Raw genomic sequence first — 23354 nt, 5'->3', positions numbered from 1 at the left:
TATTTTTCCCTTTAATACAGAAATAAGTCATTTTACACATAAATATGTTCTTCTTATAAATCAACCTTTCAAATGAATTATTAGTCAGAACATTTTCCTTATCGTTATTGTTGAATCATTTTCGATATTTACGACGGATCAGAATATTCATTCAACTCAAAATGTTCTTCCATTCGTCTAGCACATGCCTAGATATTTCGTCGTTTCGTCAAATATTGTTGTGAGTTTGGGTTTTTCGGGACCTGACATGACAGGTCCACGTATTGAGACCTAACATGACAGGTTCTGGAAACTCTGCAGACAGACATCATTCAACCCGGAAGTAAATTGCAGTGACAGAACGCCAGTACTATTACAAATAATCCAAAACAAAAAGGAGGTGCCTGAATACAGCTGTTATTTTTGATTCTACTGCGAAATGGTATTTGGAAAGTATTTTTGACCTTTTTGTCGACAGATCCTTAAGATTGGTAAAAAAAGAAAATAGATTAGATTGAATGAATGAATGAACGGAATTGATAAACAAAAAAGGAGTTTATTTTCGACTCGTCCGTTCCGAGATAAAATGATCGAACCATCGCTTACGATGATCACTTCATCGCCGTCGTCCGACCCGGCGTCGCCGGCGCGACTCGCGTACACATCGGAAAAACACCCGCGTCACATGCTCGACGCGATCAGCGTGCTGCGTAAACACCGAGAACTGTGCGACGTCGTGCTCGTCGTCGGACAGCGTAAGATATTCGCGCATCGTGTCATACTGTCGGCGTGCAGTCCGTATTTCCACGCGATGTTCACCGGCGAGCTCGCCGAGAGCCGACAAACGGAGGTCACGATTCGCGACATCGACGAACTCGCCATGGAATTACTGATCGATTTTTGTTACACCTGCAACATCATCGTCGAGGAGAGTAACGTACAGACGTTGTTGCCGGCCGCGTGTTTGTTACAACTCGCCGAAATTCAAGATGTCTGCTGCGAGTTTCTCAAACGACAGTTAGACCCGTCGAATTGTCTAGGTATCCGGGCGTTTGCCGATACGCACGCCTGCCGAGACCTTCTGAGAATCGCAGATAAATTTACTCAGCATAACTTTCAGGAGGTGAGAATCACTTGAAATCGGTCGTTAATAAAATCTCAAGTCTGTTTCAGTTACGGTATGACCCAGGGAAAATCAGAAACTTGTTTATTGATATCACTATTCCAGTAATAAGATAAAATCCCACTATTTACAGATTAAAAGAATTTAAAAACCAGAATTTATTTATATAATCTAAAATATTTAAAAGACACGACGTTTCGTTCTCACCCTAGAGATCATCGTCAGGTGTGATGACGATGATCTCTAAGGTGAGATCGAAACGTCGTGTCTTTTAAATATTTTAGATTTAATAAATAAATTCTGGCTTTTAAATTCTTTTAATCTGTAAATAGTGGGATTTTATCTTATTATCCGTTCACCACGTTTGAGTGTGGTCATCATTCTACTATTCCAGTGTTGATGAACAAACCCACAGTTGTTGATATAGCCTAACAGTTTATCTCGACAGTTTTGACTAAATTTCATCATCAGAAAAATGAAAATGATGAAAATTAGGATTTTCGTTTCTCTGATGATGAAATTTAGTTAAAACCTCAAAACTGTCAGAGCATAAATTGTTAAATCATCAACAATGGGTTTTCATCATTAACCAGAAATATGTTTCCCTGCGTCGTGTGCTTTACGAGAAACAGGACTCGGTTCCACCCGTTGTGAGTTAGAGTTAACTCTGAGTTAAAGTTAGTTCATTTTCAATGAGTTAACTCTAGAGTCAAATCTGAGAACTGTGGAACTGGACCCAGGAAAAAATGTTTCAAGTCAATAGGCTAACTGAGAATATCATAATTCAAGGGTATTCCGGATTCACTGATCATTATCACCAATGTACCTATTCTGCCGGTTGTAACATCTACCGTAAATTTTTTCGTGGGTTTATTTTCAGGTGATGGAAAGTGAAGAATTCATGTTATTGCCGGTGAATCAACTCGTCGATATCATCTCCAGCGAAGAGTTGAATGTACGCAACGAAGAACAAGTCTATAACGCTGTGATGGCCTGGGTGAAATTCAGTATACAAGAACGTCGGCCAAATTTACCCACCGTAAGTTTTGCCATTTGAATCACCTTAGATCTATTTGGCCTCATTGGAATGAGTCATATTTGTACAACAATGTTTCAGTTCGTCTACACTGCAGTGCGGTGTATAAATAGGTAATGAACTATGCTAGTACACTAGCGCATAGAATTTTCTGAGGAGCAGGTTGTGCCCGTGTCAATCTTGATTAAACACTGTCTGTTGTGGAATTTTAGAAATGGTTTTTGTTATATGGAGTAACTACGCCTAATTCTGTGCTGTTGGGGCCTGGATTCTTTTTATCCAATTAGGCAACGACCAAATAAGAATACCGGTTTAAGTAGTGTAAAGGATAAGAATATGCTTAAAAACCACCGAATGAATGGTTTACTGAGAGGGACATTACCAATTTAGGGGGAGTCTACAATAATTGGTACCCTGTATATGAAAGTGATGCAGACACTTCTCAGAATTTGAAATTTTCTGCTGATTTTACTGAAAACTCCTTGAAAGCTACTTATCCAGGAATGACTGATCTTTAGAGGGATCCTGTGGAGACAGTTTGGTGTAAACACGATATTAATGAAGGTTTCTACATTTACAGGTATTACAACACGTCCGTCTGCCGCTGATGAGTCCGAAGTTTTTAGTCGGCACGGTCGGTTCGGATTTACTCGTGAAAAGTGACGAATCGTGTCGCGATTTGGTCGACGAAGCCAAGAACTACTTGCTGCTACCGCAAGAGCGCCCTCTAATGCAAGGACCGCGTACTCGTCCGCGTAAGCCGATTCGCTGTGGAGAGGTGCTGTTCGCCGGTGGGTATTTTTCGAAAATTACATTGGGTCCAGTTTAGGTAAAATTGACTAAATTCAGTCCAATCGACGCCGGGATCAGTTTATCAAGAAGGTGTAACACTATTATGCAACTGGGTTAAAAAACTTTAACTGCTATTTGATAAATCTCAAAACTAAAGAATTGAGTTTTCATATAGGATTTAGCCCAAATCAAAACTGCTGTACCTGTAAAAACAGTTTCATTATTAAAACCTATTTGATTACCGTTATTTGAAGATGAATATTTTTACTAATTATTTCTGTAGTCGGTGGTTGGTGCAGCGGAGATGCCATATCCAGCGTTGAGCGGTATGATCCACAGTCGAATGAGTGGCGTATGGTAGCGCCGATGAGCAAGCGGCGTTGTGGCGTTGGCGTTGCTGTTCTCAATGATTTATTATACGCCGTTGGAGGCCATGATGGACAATCATATCTCAATAGTATTGAAAGGTAATTGATTTTCTTGAAGGGGCCCACTATCATGTAAAACCAATCATCTATCTGTCAAATAATTTCTAGTACCAAATGGTTGGTTTTTAGAGCCATAGAACTTGGAGTTTATATTCAATAATTTTCCTTTTAAATTTTGATTTAATTATCTTTAAGTATAGTAGGGTGTCTAGGGCATCATTACCCTTACCAGTACCCTCATTGACTGAAATATTTGTTCGCATACATCTTACCGCAATTGGCAACCAGTCTAAAACCAACTTAGTTCTATAGTTAATCTAACAAATTATTCAGAGTCTTATTTAAGACCACTTTTGAACTTAAGTCATGACTTTGCAACTGGGCCCTTGGTTTAGGTATGACGTTATGGTGATTTCTTTGTGGTTATCAGAAAATTTACAGGTTAGAAAAATATCTTTTAGAAATATTATTCACTTCGTAGGGGATATGATTGCTGAATTTGGTTTGTTTCAAAACTAAAACTATGAATATATTACCGTTTGTAGATACGACCCACAAACAAATCAATGGAGCAGTGATGTCGCTCCAACCAGTTCTTGTCGTACTAGCGTCGGAGTAGCCGTGCTCGATGGGTATATGTACGCCGTCGGAGGACAAGATGGAGTATCGTGTTTGAACTTCGTCGAAAGGTATTCTCAAAACTACTGCGTTCAATGAGGTTTTACAGGGTTCTTACTGATCGGGGGAAATCATGGAATTCCAGATTTATTTTTCCCTGCCGGAAAAATCAGGCAATTCATTCCGACTTCTTGAAAATCGAGGAACTTGAATTTTTGGTGCCTTGTTCTTGTGGGTGATGAGAGACACAAGAAACCTCTTGAGAAGTCCCTGCTGAGGATATTGATAGTCTAATCAGGGAATTTTCGTCAAGGGTCAGGGATTCTCTGATCTGTAAGAACCCTTTTAGAAGAATCTCAAGGACAGTTTTGATTATTTGTTTCATCTTCATAAAGTTTAACGACTGTTTGCTGTATTCAGATATGATCCACAGACGAATCGTTGGACGAAGGTTTCATCGATGAGTACCAGACGATTAGGGGTGGGCGTCGCCGTTTTAGGTGGATATCTATACGCTGTAGGTGGAAGTGATGGTACATCTCCACTCAATACGGGTAAAATTATTATTGCATTATATTTTTCCAATATTTTCATGATTTTGAATAAATTCGGTACTCTCTGGCTTCTGGAGATCCAATCAAATTAAGTTATATGAAAAAACATGAAAAACTGATCCAAAGATGATGCTGCGTCTTAAAGATATTTCTTCTTCAAATTTCAGTGGAAAAATACGACCCGCGAGCAAACCGATGGAGCGCGATGGCACCGATGGGAACTCGTAGGAAACATCTCGGCGTCGCCGTTTACAACAATATGATCTACGCGGTCGGCGGCCGCGACGACGCCACTGAACTGAGCAGCGCCGAACGATACAATCCGAACACTAATACCTGGCAGCCGGTGGTCGCGATGACTTCGCGTAGAAGTGGGGTACGTTATATGATTGATAAACCGGAATGCCCTTTTCACCTAAACAGAATTCATTGAAGCCTAAAAATTTGCAAATCCTCGTATATCGCATCTTTCCGGATGTATTTCTTCAAAAATATCTAACACCAAGGGTGGATCCAACTTGACCTTTTACATGGCTGCTTTATCCATTTGCATTTGGACCCCTGCTTTCGGATTCTCCAAGAACCTCCCCTGTGCAGAGATATGATTATTTGAATAAAAGACAAATCTAAACTGCTATAATATTTTCCTCTGTTTTCTGTAGGTTGGTTTAGCCGTCGTCAACGGACAGTTAATGGCGATCGGTGGATTCGACGGTACGACGTATTTAAAAACGATCGAGGTCTACGACCCGGAGCAGAACTGCTGGAAACTGTATGGTGGAATGAATTACCGTCGTTTAGGGGGCGGAGTCGGCGTCGTGCGTATGCCGCAACACGAGGCTCATCTGTGGTAGCAGACGGATTTATCATCGTCATCATCGTCATCGTCATCATATAGGAGGAAAGAATATCATGATATTTGAATAGAAAACGAACGACTGCTAATCTGCAATGGAATACTTTCTGACGAATTCGACGGAATGTGATGGATTTGCAAAAAATTTAGATTGAGATTGTATGATTAAGTACCTATGATAAGTTGGATCCTGATCCCAACAATCGGTTACGTGAATGAAGACCCCACTCGGCCAGTAGATGGCATGCCTATCAATAGGACTTATCAATCAAAATTTATTCATTTTTGATTAAGATTTTGTCTAGATTTTTAGCCTGCCACGCAAAACATTAGGCAAATCCCGTCTCTTGATAAACTCGGATTGAACTTCGTGGTTTATTTTCCTTCATCGTTAATAGAATTTGAGAAGTTTTTGAATTTTAGAAGAAATCCGGCATCATTGTCTAAATGCACACTAGAGAACTTGAGTCCTCAGTTACCAAGTGTTATCAATTCCCATTGGTTGATTTGCGGAAATGCCTCGTATTTGCACCGATCAGAGTGGCGATAGCATTTTGAAGACTCTTAATTTGCATATTTGATCGGTCATTATGACTACATGTATATAACAAATCGAACAATTAGACCTTAAATTCAAGCCGATGATTGGATTGAATTGGACATGAAAATGATCGGATTCCAATGAATTTGACTTACGGTGCACACACGACGTAGTTATTCATTCATCTAGTCTTAAATCACTGAATTGTTTATACGAAAATCAATAATGTTATCAAAAGAAAGAAAAGATTTATCATATCCCAAATATTCTACTGAGTTGTACATGATACATCTTTGATAATTCGCAATTGTGATCTTATGTAAGTTGTTCAAAAATATTTAGATTGTTTAGAGAATACATATTACGTATGCTATCGAGCAACTAATGGAAGTATGAAGCCTATAATCCTTACACCTGCAAAAGTAGCTAGCGATCAATTTGAATACCTAGGTCAGGTGTAATCACTTGAATAATCAGGTATTGATTTCTGTGAAACATTCTAGCTCATTTTCCTGTGAGCTGGCCCGATGATCTGGATGACCAAGGGCCCTGTAGGTGACTACCCCGAATTGGCCAATTTGCTATCATTGGAAAGCTTGGGAAGAGCTATTGGAATATCTATACCGATACTTTTTTGGGTAATACCTCATACTTACTGACTTATTGAGTCATAATTTTTTCCCCTTGCTCGGTCAAAAATAAGTTGCAGGCTGAAAAATACTCATCAGTTAAAGGTTTAACTTCTGTAAGCTGCTTGATGGACGATGAGGGTCAACATAATGCGCTGTGATATCACGGGCATTATTTCTATTTCAGTAATGGGGATCGTCCATTTTTTGAGAACACTAGCCAGGGGATTTGTGTCTAAAATGTCTATTATGCCTAATGAAATTTATTACATTTAATGGATGATCCCTTTTAATCGATGTTTGTTTGTAAATATTTTATAGAAAACTTATCGATTCATCTTTAGTCTAAACGTATTCAGACTTAATATTCACTTTATTCTTGTACATTGCTTTATCAGATATTTATTTATTTTTAACAATTTTGCTTTGGTTCCTGCAAAATGAATGTTTGAGGTGCCGTCGATGTAAGATTGACGCTAGCCACCTTGTTTTACAATAAATAATTGACTTAATGTAAATAATAAATATTATCAGTCAGATGTATCATTCATTGTTATCCTATTTACTTTAATTTGTCCCGTTTTCAAAATTATGATCAGTAACTTGAGGCCACCTTCTCATTTTCAATGACAGTCAGATTGTTTGAAGATTCTATGGTTGTAAACCATTGGCCAATACAATGATTGAAATTACCAACATGGGAGAATGGTCCCACAAGATCCAAGGCACGCAGGGTGGACTGTACTCAAGGTGGAATAATACAGAATTTTGGTTGATAATTAACCAGTTCCAGAAGAGACAAGAATGGAGGAAATGGCAATACCAATACTCATCGAATAAAGATGGAATTTTAAAACTTAATACTTTATTTTATTTACACAAACAAATATACATTAAATACAAGAGCATCAGATACATAAAATCATATATTACAATAGTCTATTCCGAAAACCCCGCTTGCCACAGTACGACGATAGTTGACGTTTTAAAATCGGATTTTTCAAATAAATAAATAAAGCCATTAACGTTACCCGAGCCTGTTTCGATAAAAATGTCCGATAAGTTTTAACGCGTTCAGTAGATATAAACCCCAACAGTATTATGACTGATATATGACTATATCACCCCCTCTCGTAACGATACAAAACAACTTAATAATAAACACCAAAAATAGTCATCCCTTTTACAGTTTTACCAACACATCATCATCTTCCGACATGAAATATTCCCGAAATAAAACGCTAAACTCTCCGTATTTGTGACTTGAAAAATTCGGACAACAGCCTTAACATAGTTTTGAAATACAGTTGATTGAACCTCATTGATACAATTCTGTTTAAGACGAAACTGAATATTTTCCAGTATGTCTTAAAGCTAACATATCTATATCAATCAAGCTTTGGATAATACGAAACCCATTTGACACGACAATGTCACTTTTACCCACAAGATTCATATTAACGAGGTTCCACTGTCCATTTTTTGAGCCATTCATAATAGCAAAATCATGTCGACATAAACTAATTGAAGGTTATGAAATTTTACGCAATATGCTTTGTACCAATTGTACCTCGATATATTTCAATTCGACAACACAATAATTGAGCCAAACCCTGCTTACGTTTTCAATAAGAGAATTGAATAACTTTTTAATTAAGCAATAATAAGCATTTTATTATCTTAATGCCGTCCCTTCGTCAGAAAATGTGCAATATATCCTTAAAGCTAGTGGGCGAGTGCAATACATAGTTGTTTTTATGGTTTTTCTATTGTATTTAGAATAAAAGCTTTCATTCTGAAATCTTTCAATCATCTACTGCATATTAAGGATGACAAAAATCATTCATTATGAATTTCATTCTCATTCTTCAAATCATTCAAATGAAATGAAGACTAAGTTTTCTATTAAAAACTGTATTTCAAATGATCAGTTATCGCAGGTGCCATCCTCGGACGTGGCATTTTGATTTTAGACAGATATCCGTAAAACAAATTGATTTTTCGCGCAGCTAATACGAGGCCGGTATTTCCTTCGCCAGCTGTCCTTTGCCGAGTTGCGGTTTTATTTTGAACCACGACGTCTTCCATTCCAAAGTCTCTTTGATAAGATTCGTTTCGTCCTTCGAGAATTTGAGCAATGTCGCGATCGCCTTGACTAGATGAAGAGCCTGGAAATTTTAAGAAAATCCAACGTAGATGTGATCTTTTAAACAACCAAATCATTTATAGAAACATTAATTTTCCATCCCTCGAACCACTGAGCCGCCCCACACAGGGCTACATGAATAAGTTTGCGGTTTCTTTAATTCTGATTATGAAGGAACAGGTCACTGGGGGATCAACTGCTGTCAAGGCTTAGATTCAAGACCAGGCTTACCTCTTTGCTGGTCTATACAAACCCATCTAACCTTAGACAGGCCGAAAGACCATCTTTGGACTCAAGTCACAACTGTGCAACTCGTACAACAATGATTCGAATGAACAGACCCAGGCGAACCACTCCACCCTCTTTTATTTCCTATACCGTGAACTTTGAAGAAGATTCTATTGCATACGACTAAAGCTCACCTCCGTTTCTCGGCTCAGCATGAATTTTAGCACCACGTGTTTCAAATATTTAAAATTGACGTCGTCCTCCATATTCGATGTTCGTCCGTTCGAACACGAGGTTGTGCACTTATGAGTCGTCCGTTCAGGTGGACGACCTTGATCTTTACCATCAAACACGGACGTCTGCTGTTTCGAGTGATAGTTGTTGCTTCGCTCCATAGGTGGCGTCGATAACGTATCGTTCGGTAACGATTGCACTTTCAGTTCTCGTTGTAAAGTCTTTTTCAGATCGGTCAAACGTTGCTGCAACATCTTGTTTGCCTGTAACAAACACACAAAATAACATCATCAAAATTTGCCTCGAAAAGTGAAACAAAATTGCAAACCGTCCGCACCTTATTTTTCTCAGTTATCTGCGATTCTAATTCCTCGATACGTTGTTTATGTTCGGTTAATTGACTGATTTCACCGTTTCGAACCTCTACGTATTCTTTCTCCTCTTCCAACTGTTTCACCTGTTCAATTCAAAAACATACGGCATATAGACTACGAACACTAGGCCTACCAGGATCATGGTTACAAACATTACAGTAAACTCGTTTAAATTCTGAAAATGATAGATTCTCTCAATAGAAATAGTAATAGAAATCTCTCAGGTCTAGCAGGATGAAAACCGATCAAAATAACGGTTTGTGGAATTTAATCAGCAGGCTTATGTTTTACACCAGAAATATTTTTTTCAAATGCCAAAGTTTTCTAGTACTGCAGGAACAATGTTTTGAAAAAGTTACAACGGTACCTTTTCTTTATAGGAAGACAGCTCGATTTGGACGGCATCTACTTCAGCGAGCTTCTCGTTTAAATCTCGTTCGGCGTCTCGCCGTTCGCCGGACAACTGTTGATTTAACCGCTCGACTTGTTGTGAAAGTTCCGCATTGCGCAACATCAACCTGTCCGTTTCTGTAGAAACAAAACAAACACTAGGAGCTAATGATCTGCTTTCCCCATTTAATTTAATGATCAAACTCGCTCAATGCTGTGGTGGAGCCTGCCAGGAGCGTCGTCCTCCCATGTATCCTCCCTTGCAGGGATTTGAAACCTCAGATAATAGCAACAGCTCAATTATGGTAGAACACCCGCCCTAGTATTCAAATCGGATTCAAATCCCTGCATATGTATTTCTAATCGAAATCCTGATTTTTCTGTTTTTTTAGATTTTTCTAATTCCTCGAGTTTTCCAGGTTTCCAAGGTCAGTGGCCACCCAGACTATAGAGGTTTTACTGTAGTTGAAATGCAGGAAAACATCAGCCGAGGAAAACATTTCGGTATCTTTTTAGTGGGACTTTACATTTTGTAAGAAAATACTTTCTATCAATCATCGTTTTCGAACTAATTCTCAATGAATCAAATAATGCGAATTGATGATGCAATGAGGGCTATCTATCCGTGATGGGTATAGCCATCAAGTCTATTGGGCGAAAATAAAAACGATACCTTTATTCAATTTGACGAGATCTTCTTGGAATTTCTTCGTCGAACGATGACTTGACGCGATTTCTAAACGCGCTTTACTCAAATCTTTTTGAAGCGTTTGTATCTTGAAAATAGAAACGGAGATAAAAGAGATCAGAATAGAAAAGTGCAACGACAAGAACTGTCTTTCAAAATATATGAAATTCACCTCATCTGAAGCGTTTGACGTCTGCTTATTTTGGCCTTCGAGTTCCTGAGTTAATTCTTGGATTCGCTTTTCAGCTTCTAATAACTGACCCTATACCAGAAAGATCAGAAGGTATAAAAAATAAAATGTCTTACAAAAATTTTACGGTAGTTTAAATTCATCAGATAAATGGCCGTTCACCGTACCTGATATTCATTATTTTGTATTTCAAGTTTTTTACAATGTTCTTCGCGTTCGAGTTCCCGCGCGAAACTTTCCTCAATCTGAAGCTCGAATTTAGCCTGAGATGAGAAAACATCGATATTGAATCGAACAATTGTCTGGTTTACAGTTTCTTACAGTTCACATCGGGGAATACAAAATTTGTTAGAATTTACTGTATTATCCCCGACCCTAGACAAAAAATTCCCTGATTGACACATCTCCAGTTCCACTTAACACCAGCAATAACAAGAATCAAATATTCAAATTCCCCGATATTTTCCATATTTTCAAGAATGATTCACTCTGAAATCCCTGATATTCCACGTAGGAAAATTTACCAAAAATCCCAGATTTTCTTTAATCTGCAAGAACCCTGGATTTTGAGCGATTTCGAGGACGGTACTTACTATTTTTTGTTCAGAAAGTCTTTTTTCATCTTCTAAACACTGTTCCAAGCGTTCAATTTGTCCCTCAAGAAATGAAACTTTCTCTTGGAATTCTTTATGGTCACCAGTAGCAGTTTCTCGCTTTTTAACAGCAATTTCCTCCTTTTTAATGACGATTTCCTCCTTCTTACTGACTGTAGACTCTGATGATGATAATGATGATGATGAATTTTGCGAGATCGAATTAGTCGATTTACTACTATGAACGGCTAACGGCTCGAAATCGATATTCGTATTAATGTCCACGACAGGCCTCGCGTCACTTGGCCTCTGAGCAACTGGCCTCTCATCGGCTGACCTCTCATCGACGGGAGTCTCAACTGTTTCCGGAATCGTTAGACTCTCCAACGACGTGACTAGTGCTTCAAGACTGGCGTCATCATCTTCGGTAGAATTTAAATCTATATCACTCGCGGTCGCAGTTGGTACGTCGGTCGGTTTCTTGCCCTGAAAATACAAGGAAGTATAACAGATGATATTCAAAGGCCATCAATCAATTTTTAGCTAGTTTTACTTGTATTTTGTAACCATCCGATTTATAACCAATAACCTCAATTCAAACTCAGCTATAAGTAAACTTTGCTGATGATAAGAAGTGGATTAAAACCCCCATTAAAGCCATGTATTTTCAAATCTGCCGATATATTTGAACTCTGGCACAGGGATGGCGGCCATATTTTCGAAAGGTACCTTTTCTTTCGGCGGAGTCGTATGGACAGCGACTGATGGTAAACTTGTCGATCTTGAATTTTTCCGAAGAACCCCGGGCGATGGGGTTCGTCGACTCCCGACACCTAAAAAAACATTATTCGTTAGTGTATCATTAGTAATTAGTTCTTATCTCTATTGAAAGATGTCAGCATCAGTCAAACATTGAGAAATATCTATCTATAGTAATAGCCCCGCAGACATACCAAAGCGGTATCTCCATTACTAGGGTGTAAGTATAGCAACGCACTAGGGTGGAATTCTTCAAATCTTTCAAATTATCTCTTGCACTTTAGGGTATCAATTTAGTCAGCACTAGAAGGGTTATTAACTGGAAAAATATGTTTTATAAAGTAGAGAATAGCTTGTCAAAACTAATACAGGGATGAGTTGACCTAATAAGGCACAAGTTGACCCGCTTCCAAATCCAGTTGAAAGATAAATGAGAAAACTAAGCTGCAGTCACTTACCGGTTCTATCTTTATTGACGGGACTGGCTATCCCCGGACCAGTGCCGGACACTGAAGGTATTTCACCTCCTTCTTCATGGAGTTTCTTCTTCAATTTAGCAAACATCTGAAATAAGATGCTGTTAACATTACAATCTTGCTCTAATGTATTTCACCAAGAACCTAAATGTCTGATATGTACCACAGTAAGTCACACTAGGATCGTCTCTGTCGAGACAACCACTGCCAGGGCTGGATGAATTATGTAATCTAAGCCCGCTCAGTGATTGGATACATTCCAGTAGCAGTGACGTAATCGTCTTCGCTACACTGTTATCTTCCACGTTGCCGACCTATGCTTGCCAAACGTACTTTGAATTTGGAATACCCCCCTACGGACTCCAACGCGCGCAATTAGCAATCAAGCCATATTCATTAAATATAGCCTCACCTTACCCTAACCCTATCCTTAGGGGTAAAATGGACCCTAAACGGTAAACCTCACCCTAACCCTAAACACTGAGTCCCTAACCTATTCTCATGGAAACTCTTACCCTAAACCAAATATAATGATTTATTGTTATATTTTATTAGTATATCTTCTTATATATAGCCATTGGCAAAATAGCGTTTTCTAAAATAATGCCGCATTTGCAAAATATCCACTACCTTAGAAAAAACCCGGAAGTGAATTGAATCACACGAAAAAACGATTAGAAATTTTCATCGGTTCTTTGTTCTAAACACAATTATTTGATTATGAATTTTGACCGTACCTTGATTTTTATAATCTACTTTTTAAAAAGATGTCCGAATTACGTGTCATTTGGACACGATAAAGTGTTTATGATTCATTTATTTCGCACAAAAACTTATTTCTCGTATGGTACGATATTTCCGGTATTGCTATTTAACGCCCGGAGAGTTATTACGGATGGAGGAAGGCTCCGAAGAGGAGTGATTGTACTGGATTGCGGTACCGATCCGGTTCCGAATGGCGCGGGAGGGAGAGCTCGGCTTTCCCGATGCAAGTGGTGATTTTATTTATGAGTCGGGCAGACAGACCAGTTGCTAATAAGTTGCTTAAACTTAAAGGGGTCATGAAGAGTTTTCAACAAATAACTGAAATAATGAAAGAAATAACTTTAGCCCGGTGCCGGACCATTTGTCACAACAAAGCCATGGCCCGGGTTTGAAATTTATGACATTGACAAGCTCAAAATCTCCTTAATATTTCAAAACCTTGTTTACTAAAGATATTCTCTCAACAGATTATCTAATCATTAAAATAATTCACCTCGATCACGAACTGACAATAAATACATTTTAAAGAAACGAGAATATCTTGCAAATATGGAGAAGAAAATGTCAATTCGAGACCGGTTACTGACCTTCGAAGTAAATCATCCATCAACTGTTTGTTTAAGACCTATCTCAATTTAAAGTAACTGTTTGCAATCATATTATCTGTTATAACTGTGATTTAAGATTATTAAATCCCTCAAATTTACAATTATAAGATAGACTACTGACTCCACTCCTGGCCAAAATTAACTCACTTAAACCAGGGTTTAATTAGAATAACAACGGATGACTTTCTGAATTTGCCATTTGTCACGCAATATATGATGAAATTTACTGAAGAATCAATGATTGAAAATGCCAAAGAGATTTGTCTGAATCCAACGATGAGATTCCGTCTGTTAATGCCGAGCAGTGTCGTATTACGATCCACGAAACCAAAACCTTCACAAATAATAAACAAAATAACTACTGATAAAACCATTCTTAAAACCCTCATTTCCCTTCTAGACGATTCATCAGTGATACCATGCTCTGAGCGTCGAGTAACCCGACGATAAAATGTCACCGAAATAAGAATCGAATTGTTAAACACCAAAAAGCACAGTGGAATCGACACGGTAAGATACAGGAAAAAATATTTCTCGGAAACTGAGAAAATCAAAAATACCAGATCAAAACGGTACTTTATCGGTTTTGTGTTACTGCGCGCACGCCATGTAATATATGGCCAAAAGTCTGGACAGTTCAGGAATTTAAGGTAGTAACCCGGTATAAACTGACTAAAATGTCCACAAAAACCCAGTAATGAAATAAACAATAGTAAATATTTTGAGATTAACTTTTTGGGAATTTTACGCGATTTTATTGGAAACAATACGACGATTAACCGCTCTAGACTGAGCTACGGAAGCGATAAAGGGCCTCGAGTTGTCGCGTTCCAACTCGACAAGTCGCCATATTTATGTCGATATATCGCAATATATCGCGTCAAGTCGACATGAATATGTCGACATATCGTGACGTTTTCACGACAAATTTCGCTTTTTCGCCTATTTTCCACGGGACAAGCCGTCATTTGAAGACACGTCTAAATGTAAGATGAGGACACCAGTGATATGACGACTGCGTTCCAAGTCGTCATGAATATGTCGACTTTTCGCGAGAAAAGTGGTCGTGAAAACGAAATATGTCGTCAAAAAGTCGCGATATATCGACATATTCATGTCGACTTGACGCGATATATCGCGGTATGTCGACATAAATAGGACGACTTGTCGAGTTGGAAGGCGACATCTCGAGGCCCCTTATCGCTTCCGTACTGAGCAGTACAGTGCACCAGTTACGTGTCATCTGAAATATATAGAAAAACGGCATAGAAATTGAAATGAAAATCCAGCCAAAATTCCATTCGTTTACACGAAACACTATCACCCAAAACGGCGTAAATGTAGACAGTTCTCAGCGGATACACAATGAATGTAGTGATCATAAACAAAAGATCGTTTATAGCAAGAATTTTGATGAGAAAGTAAACATCAGATTTAAATTGTTTTAGAACGAACAGCGTGAACGCGTTGAATGTTATACCCAGTATAAACGCAGGTAGATAAAATCCAAAGTAGATTAAAACACTGAATTTTAACCTGAATTTAATTGGACGAGTTTGAAATGTCTGACACGGATTGAGCTGCAGTTTTGAGCCATTCCTCATAGTACTGATACTAGAAATGTTATCAAACATTTTATGCAATCAGTTTAAGATAGGTCTATAGCTCTATTGAATACGTTTCCGTACGATTCTGTTTGAATTGTGTCTTGTGAAGAGTAAATTGTACGTAGGAGTCCACGTTTCATAAGATGCCGATTCTCTATAGAATTGTCTCCTGTTGTAGATATTTTCGACGATTTAGTTTTTACAATAAGCAGTTTTTACCAAACATGAAATAATCCTGTAATTTGCGCAGAATTGTCTATACCTAAAACGACGGTAATTCAGTGAGATATTTTCAAAGGACTCCAGATGTTGTATATTTACTGGAGTTTCTCTCCACGGAGCGGATGATGTCGCGGTCCGATCTACTCTATGCAAGAGAGAAGTAGATTGTGTCTATAATCGAGCAAACCCTAATTAACGCTGCATCGACACCAGTATCTGTATCACGAGTTATTAAAAACGATACATTTCAATCATTTTATAATCAGACGTTGGATTTTTTAATCACATGTATATACATGTCAGGGCCGGGTGTTTGGATGCATTCGGGCTTAGCGGGAACTCATAACGATGATATCCGCTAATGCGTTAAAAATTGCTATAACGGAATTTATCAGCATTACTTTGCAGCTGTCGATTATAACTAATCTTCCGTCTAATGACAACTATAACAGCGGGGAAAGCATTTTTCAATACATTTATTCATACAACACTCAACGCGTGCTACCAACTTCTATCAAACTGCTATGGACAAATCGTAAGTACTTTGAAATACGTTTAGCTTTTGTCGATTTTACTGATAATTTAGTCTCAGGGTTGATTTTCTTTTTCAATATCAAGTTGAAAATACTGTTGTTTTTTTTCTAAATAAAATTTGACGATTCTTTTGAATATGATGAAAAGTTAAAAGTATGAATTAAAAAAGAATGCCCGCGCAAACGATTTCATTTTATCTTAGATTCTTGATCGTCTGCGGCATGCTCGTCGTGTTAACGATGTCGTCTGCCGATGCCCGCTTGACCGACAGCGGACGATGTCGCGGCAAATCTAGATCTCAAAGAGATTCGCGAAATGGATGTCAAGAAATAGACGCTGTGGAAGATCTGAAAACCTGGCTGACAAGTGCCTCGAAATTCGACAGGACAAAATTTAAACAACTTCTCGCTGGTGAATTTGGCTGGTATAAGGCTGGCTTGGTGATGAAGTTAGTGCCGATAGACAATGTCGTCGTCCTTTAATCGATGAGCATACAAAGGCAGTAGAATGAAAGATACATACTTCTAACTCTTTTAAAACATTAAAAATCAATTCTAATAATTTATCTAACGTTTAATTTTCAAAGAAAACTGGCTTAAAATGTACATTATATGTTGAGATATTTTCTTTCAACACTATGACATACGTGCAAAAAATACATACATAATATCTATTCAAACGAAAATACTTTTTCATGGTGTTTTTCTTTTGCGTAGCGCGGATTATGGAATTGATATTTCTAAGAATCTCGATGAAAAATGGCCTCTCGTTAGGATTATCTATTCACAGGTGTTTGATCCTCATGGATTATATATGGCAGATAAATTACCCTTGCCGCATTATAATCGGATTAGTGTTTACGATGCATTAATGGGAAAATTGCATTTTAAGCTCTAAAAAAATTATTCAAAATTACTTGGCAGACACAGGTTTTTTCGATGCTCAAGGTACCAGGTTGGAATGACAAGGGTTTTGTATAATCGTGCCCTTAAGTTTTCGGCCTTGATGATGGTGCCGTTTTTTAGAACGATTCCCCTTTCTGGTATAGAACTGCGCTAAAAAGTTCCCGTCTCCGGACAAAAACCACTTAAACAACCGAGTCATGGACGTCAATCGTAAAATTCCCGTTAATGTCAAGGACTCGTCTCATGTTGACACGATTTACGATTTATGGGCCCCGACTGTCTTGAATTCGAGCCTCGACAATAGGAACTATTTTCCTTGTTATATTGCGCACTTTTGCGTCCTCATTATTCGGCGGTGTGCGGGGCCTGAAGAAGTCTCGCAGCAATGTGCTTTTTGGCAAACACAATAATAAGTGATTTGCACGACGGACCCTCCCCCATATCATGATTATCTTTGGTTATAATACTGAATAAATAAGTCTCCAGCACTAATCGGTCATATCGAAGTCTCCTCAGATACTAAAGATCGTTGAAAGTGTTGTTCGTTCCTTATTTTCAGCAAACCAACTGTCATCTCTTCATGACATTGAAAAATCCTAAGCAAAAATTTGACAAATGCAACGTTTCTTTTTATTTCTTATATTTATTGACAAAATCTTTGTAGAAATGGCTTTTTACAAAAACTTCACCAATAGAGCGAATATCTAAAGCAGTCACATATAAACATAACAAAGCCCTTTCTGGCTAATTTTCTAATCATTGAAAACTGAAAAGTACCTCTCAATTCAAAGGCATCATTAACAGAGCACACATTGCCGAAAAATTCAATAATAATTCCTTAAATTATATATTTTTACATAAGAAATGCTCTGAGATTGCTGGATAGACCGTCAATTGAGTTGGTATGTTCGGAAAATGTTCTATCTCATAAATTTCTATTTTACATATGATTTCAACTAGAAAGACAAATGTGACTGCTTCAGACAGGGAAATGACAACAAATGTCTGCCTTCACTCTTCCATTTTGATCTCATTTTCACGTTAACATTACAGTTTACAACTAGTGCGTGATACCCAAAGTATAGCGTAGAAAATTTCAATGATTTATCATTGAAACAAGATTTTCCATATAACAGCGGAACCCACTGCGACCAAGAACATCAGACCAGAATTGATAGCTGCGACCAAGAACATCAGACCAGAATTGATAGCTCGATCTCAACACCCGACAGTTTATTGCAGTCCTTCATTTTACTTCATTCACAAATGATGAATTTATATAACGAGGTTCCACTGTCAGAACTATCAATATTTCCTCGCTTAATCTGTGACCTAAATTTATTCACACTATTTCAAATTTTCTAAGATGGATAGCGATTGCAATTAGAGGAAATTCCATGTTTAAAAAGATAGTGAAATACAGTAAAACAGCACTAAATTCCGATCAATTGGAACAGTTTGAAAACCTGCTAGTACTCTGGGTATTTGTACTAAGTCCATAACGATTGACTTTCACTAAATAAAACTTTCATCATCATCATCATCGATATCCCGCCCTTTCCCTCTCTTCACGGCGCTACTCGGCTTTCTCTTTCGAATCTTCTTTATAGTGCAGGAATACAAAACTGAATATGAACACACCGGCCAGCATGCTGAACGCGCTCGCGTAATACGGATACGCAGACGGAATGAATCGTTCGTATTGCGTGTGTTCTAACGGCCGAACTGATACCTGAAATAATACAACAAAAAACCATTTAATATCGACAACCCTCCATAGTGACCTCACAGATCAGGGAATTGAAAATACTCTTATTTCCCGCCCATTGACAAAAAGTTCCTTGATAAAAGTATGGGATATCCTCAGTGGGAGCTATATCTTATCTAATCAAGAGGCTCCTCATGCCACTCATCACCAGTAAGAACCAAAAATTATTAAATTCAAAGAACCCCGGTGAAATTGGTTCATTTTGCAGCTGGTTGTCATTACTTAACAAGGCGTTCTAAATATAAAGTGTCCAAGGCTTAGGGATAGATCTGTATTCTAGATCGAAGTCAATGGGGTCACATCCCATGGATAAAAGTCTAAATGAAAAATACATCCCGAGGTGTAAAACTAACAGTGATATATTGATGATATTACCTGTGTAGTGCTGAATAGATGTGTATATCCTATTCTATTATATTCCACTCTAAATTGATAAACACCGTAAACGTCTGGCAATTTAAATTTAGCCTTATAATTTCCACCTGAAAACAAAGATATAAGTTTTTTTTAAACATTAAAACATATCTGTCCATACATGGGATGCGGGCACTCGAGCCGAGAGATCGCAACTATAGCGAGCGTACCTTTGTGCGGCATTGTTGTTCTGACGAATGGATCGATACGAACGAATTCTAATTGAACGTCGTCGGCATCAAACGGCACCCATTTACCTTCGTCGTATTTCTCTATCTGAATCGTGTATTCCTACAAAATAGACATAATTTCATCGAATGTAAACTTCTTCCGAAGATGATCATGAAAGAATTTACGAAATGATAAATACATGTCCAGTACTAATATCCATATTGAATGATATCAATGACACCCATACATCGGTATCACTACCCTGAGCGTTCATTTATGTCTCACAGCAGGAAAGAAGCAATAATCTGGGACTGGTAGAGACATGAGTAAAGAAGGGGATCATTCATTTATTACGTACGCATAAAATTTGAATTATTCAACCCCACCTCCCCCGCTGTACGCAAAATCGGCCATTTTTTCATATACATTAAGCATTACAGAACGCAATTGCACTGACCCCTCCCCTAATGCGTATGTAATAAATGAATGACCCCAAGGAAAGACAAGTGGTCTTAAATCGTAAGACTGATCCTTCTAGGTTATTAGATGGAGTATGGAACTATGAACTTTAAACTAAGTCATGGTTGAGCAACTGGCCATAGTTTTAATCGTCGAGTTCGTCAAACATGAAAAGTCAATTTTTGAATCTGGCCCAAGAAATCATCTATCAGGCCCCATACACTGAATTGCGCCTGCGTGCAGAGATGCCCGGGATAAGAATTTTGCAAGGGACACAAAGGTCTTTTATTATCAGGCTAAAACCAGAGATCCGACACCCCGTAGTCAAACCACTCAACTGAATATCATAGTTGTAAAACACGGAAAACATACCACATTGTCGAGGATTGTGTAAGCTCTCGGTGGTTCCACTTCTCCTTGTTTGTGATGGGAAACTTTGCCGACGCGAAGAACACCTTTCTCCTTGAATACCCACTGAGAAACACTAGTCGCCAGTTCCTGGTTGCCCGATTTCGCAAACCTACAACGTATTTAAAGATTTCATTAACTATACTATAATAATAACATCAATTCATATACCGCCCTCCACTGAGTATCAGAGTGGTTTACATAAAATTCACCATCTCACAGTTTGACAAAATGTTGTTTAAAATTAAGGTAAGTTTTCAAACACGGCTTATAATTGCCATACAGCCGCGTAAATGAGATTGTTTGATAAAATTGGAGCGTCTGAGGCAAAAGCGATGTAGCTGAAGGTGAATTAAATCTGTAATACTTACAGTTGACCGTTGTTTGAATTCTGAACTTGCGAAGTGAAGAACTGATCGCTGAAGAAATCGATGGAACCGACAAACACGACGCGCGCGTTATTACGAGCCTGCAGAGCCGAGATCAATAACGTGTTCTTTCCGACGGCGTGGGGATACTGAAAAACACAATCAATCAATCAATCAACACAGGATTCATAGCGATAACTTAAGTCTAAGCCATGACTATGCAACCAGCCCCAGGGGGGTTAATGGAATCGAGTTAGCTGCCGGGTTTAAGGTAAAACCAGTCTATAAAGCCTGACCTAAGATTTCTGTATTAAACGCTATACATACGTCATCGATGTTTTTATCAGGATTGAACGAGTAAGCCGTCGACGAAGCGTGGAGAACGCTCAAAACCAATGGATTTTCCGGATCGGCGACCATTCTGAAACAGAGTAAAAATACAGTTCACGTTTTTTAATACCAACCAAAATATCTGATTGATGATGATATCCTTCCTATTTATAATATCTAATATCTTAATAATAACAATATCTTAATTTTTTTCCTATTTTCTTCCGTGTTAAAATGTCGATGATAGTAAGAAGCTTAGATCTTTTTTTTGCACTTGTGCCTTTGAATTTTTTTCCATAAACGTCTGTACTCAAAGTAATCAAAGGAAGGCATTCATCATTTTCCTTTCTGATGTTAATGAACGTTGAAGTGGAAGATCTTGAATGAACAGAAAAATTAACGCACGACGCTGGAATTAGAAATTGACTTTACCCGATGCCTCTGAACAAGAGCGGCGCAACTTTCTCTTTACCGACCATCATTTCTGACTTGATCAAGTTATCGGGATTGGCAACGATAGTCGTGTGCTGAAAAAATGGGAAGATTTAATTTTCTTGGTCTTGCGTTTCTGAGTGCGTGCTTACCCAGATTGATATTTTACACATTTAACCCTTTCAGTGCGTCTACACCGCAGTGCGGTGTATAAATCAGTGATAGATTTTGCTAGTACACCACACTGCGGTGCATTGATGTAATTAGTAATTATCTCTCTTGAAAAATGGCAGCACGTGTCAAACATAGTGAAATACTAGTAACTAACGATACATCGCGCAGCAGTGTAGACGCACTATAGTGGTATTACCGTTATTCAACACACTACGGTGGAATTGTTTAGAATTTTCAAATTATCTCCAGCGCTATAGGGTATTAATTAGTCAGCACTGAAAGGGTTAAGTTGAAAAGAGAGGTTTTTTCCGTTACCTTTCCAGTATCGGAAACGTCATAGTTGAGATGATCGATGACAGCTGTTTTCTCTTCATCAAATTCCACACCGCATTCACTGGCTAATTCACGAATCGGTTCACCTGTTTAAACAACAACGCAAGATTTGATCGAATCTTTCTTATTAACACCCAGGTTTTGATTGTTTACGTGTATCAACCAATCCATCATTGAAGCAGAAGATTCTTTGAATCAACTATGATGATAATTTATGGGGTTAATATAGCCGGATAGCGCTAAGACCAGCAAAGCTGCTCAAAGCACTTGACAGATGATGTAATCCTTTATTCAACAGCAGGAAACATTTTAGATGCTTCCTGAATTCATCGATAGATGACTGGAAGCTTGTTTCACAATTTTTGGGCACTATTGAAAAATGCAAGAGAAATGCAACCACTTTTAATTAGGTGCTGGTACAGGGGTACTGTAGCAAGCGAGGATCCACTGGCACCTAAACTGTTGCTACTTGTGCTAACGATAGTTGCCATGTCAAATCAACTGTTTTGGGCAATAGGGCTATACGGCTGAAACTTATAGTGCCGACATGGTAGAGATAGACATCTTACCAATATTGGAATTTGCAGCAACCAAAACATTTCCGCCTCCATCAATGAAGCTTGTGATGGCAGCTACGTTGATTGAGCCACCAAATTCTGAAAATAGAAAATTCCAGTTCCAAATGTAAAATTAATTGCGTAACATTTGTCACTTTAAAATGGATGAATGAGTCTTCAGTTTCAAGACAGTTACACAAATGTCAAGATACCTTCAACTGATGGCGCGAAGATGACAAGATTTTCGTAAAGGAATTCTCCATATTTCACCAAAGTTAAACCAGAATCATCGGCAGTTTTGAATGTAAGATCGTAACCTCGTTCTACAAATACAGAAAAAAACAGTTCAATCGATTATGTACAATAAATTCAATTCAATTCATCAAAACCGGGCAAAAATGAGATGTGGCAAAACGGCGCACTTTATCAATCAAATATCGGTTAATTGACGCACCTCGCAACGATTTAAAAAATGTAGAATGCGTCTCCCTTATTGACCAGTTGTCTACCAGCACTAAAGTTTTCTTTCCGCCGTGCACAGAGAAAGAAACGGCAAATAAAGCGAGGAACCCGGCAACTACAATAATCGTGGAGGCAGCCATGTTGGCACTTCTAACTAAACCCTGTGTATTAATACATACAATCAAATGTTATATCTTGCATGT

At 38.2% G+C, this 23354-nt stretch overlaps 3 protein-coding genes across 4 annotated transcripts; 1 reads left to right on the top strand and 2 right to left on the bottom strand.

Annotated features, from left to right (window-relative positions):
• Positions 1-291: 291 nt before the first annotated feature.
• Positions 292-7038, top strand: LOC141908131 (kelch-like protein diablo). The gene is made up of 8 exons (XM_074797992.1): positions 292-1102; positions 1983-2141; positions 2719-2929; positions 3214-3397; positions 3904-4047; positions 4397-4530; positions 4698-4906; positions 5193-7038. The coding sequence occupies exons 1-8, from the start codon at positions 506-508 to the stop codon at positions 5382-5384; spliced, it is 1830 nt and encodes a 609-aa protein (XP_074654093.1). The 5' UTR covers positions 292-505; the 3' UTR covers positions 5385-7038.
• Positions 7039-7466: 428 nt separating this feature from the next.
• Positions 7467-13500, bottom strand: LOC141908298 (uncharacterized). 2 transcript variants are annotated; one of them, XM_074798284.1, is made up of 11 exons: positions 13372-13500; positions 12617-12722; positions 12129-12232; positions 11400-11885; positions 10974-11069; positions 10789-10878; positions 10602-10704; positions 9906-10066; positions 9502-9621; positions 9125-9427; positions 7467-8724 (listed from the first exon to the last, which is right to left on the bottom strand). In XM_074798284.1, the coding sequence occupies exons 2-11, from the start codon at positions 12720-12722 to the stop codon at positions 8566-8568; spliced, it is 1728 nt and encodes a 575-aa protein (XP_074654385.1). In that variant the 5' UTR covers positions 13372-13500; the 3' UTR covers positions 7467-8565. The 2 variants fall into 2 exon arrangements, with proteins under 2 accessions (XP_074654385.1, XP_074654386.1); XM_074798285.1 differs by lacking the exon at positions 13372-13500 and adding an exon at positions 12798-12938.
• A 4429-nt stretch (positions 13501-17929) lies between these two features.
• On the bottom strand, positions 17930-23300 carry LOC141908373 (dolichyl-diphosphooligosaccharide--protein glycosyltransferase 48 kDa subunit-like). The gene is made up of 11 exons (XM_074798406.1): positions 23144-23300; positions 22902-23012; positions 22702-22788; positions 22115-22218; positions 21626-21720; positions 21191-21284; positions 20867-21012; positions 20460-20607; positions 19628-19748; positions 19419-19525; positions 17930-19007 (listed from the first exon to the last, which is right to left on the bottom strand). The coding sequence occupies exons 1-11, from the start codon at positions 23289-23291 to the stop codon at positions 18852-18854; spliced, it is 1317 nt and encodes a 438-aa protein (XP_074654507.1). The 5' UTR covers positions 23292-23300; the 3' UTR covers positions 17930-18851.
• Between the last annotated feature and the right edge of the window lie 54 nt (positions 23301-23354).

Source organism: Tubulanus polymorphus, chromosome 7, assembly GCF_964204645.1.
Source record: "Tubulanus polymorphus chromosome 7, tnTubPoly1.2, whole genome shotgun sequence".
NCBI lineage: Eukaryota > Metazoa > Nemertea > Palaeonemertea > Tubulaniformes > Tubulanidae > Tubulanus > Tubulanus polymorphus.
The sequence above is the reverse complement of the archived record's forward strand: the minus strand, read 5'-3'. Positions and strand labels throughout refer to the sequence as shown.

Coding starts and splice junctions, on each gene's coding strand:
- LOC141908131 (XM_074797992.1), top strand. CDS start 506: ATGAACGGAATTGATAAACAAAAAAGGAGTTTATTTTCGACTCGTCCG. Junction 2,142..2,718: donor GTCGGCCAAATTTACCCACC/GTAAGTTTTGCC, acceptor CTACATTTACAG/GTATTACAACACGTCCGTCT. Junction 4,531..4,697: donor TACATCTCCACTCAATACGG/GTAAAATTATTA, acceptor TTCAAATTTCAG/TGGAAAAATACGACCCGCGA.
- LOC141908298 (XM_074798284.1), bottom strand. CDS start 12,722: ATGTTTGCTAAATTGAAGAAGAAACTCCATGAAGAAGGAGGTGAAATA. Junction 10,705..10,788: donor CGTCAAACGCTTCAGATGAG/GTGAATTTCATA, acceptor TCTATTTTCAAG/ATACAAACGCTTCAAAAAGA. Junction 8,725..9,124: donor TGCTGAGCCGAGAAACGGAG/GTGAGCTTTAGT, acceptor TAAAATTTCCAG/GCTCTTCATCTAGTCAAGGC.
- LOC141908373 (XM_074798406.1), bottom strand. CDS start 23,291: ATGGCTGCCTCCACGATTATTGTAGTTGCCGGGTTCCTCGCTTTATTT. Junction 22,219..22,701: donor TGCTGCAAATTCCAATATTG/GTAAGATGTCTA, acceptor TTGTTTAAACAG/GTGAACCGATTCGTGAATTA. Junction 20,608..20,866: donor AATTCAAACAACGGTCAACT/GTAAGTATTACA, acceptor AATACGTTGTAG/GTTTGCGAAATCGGGCAACC.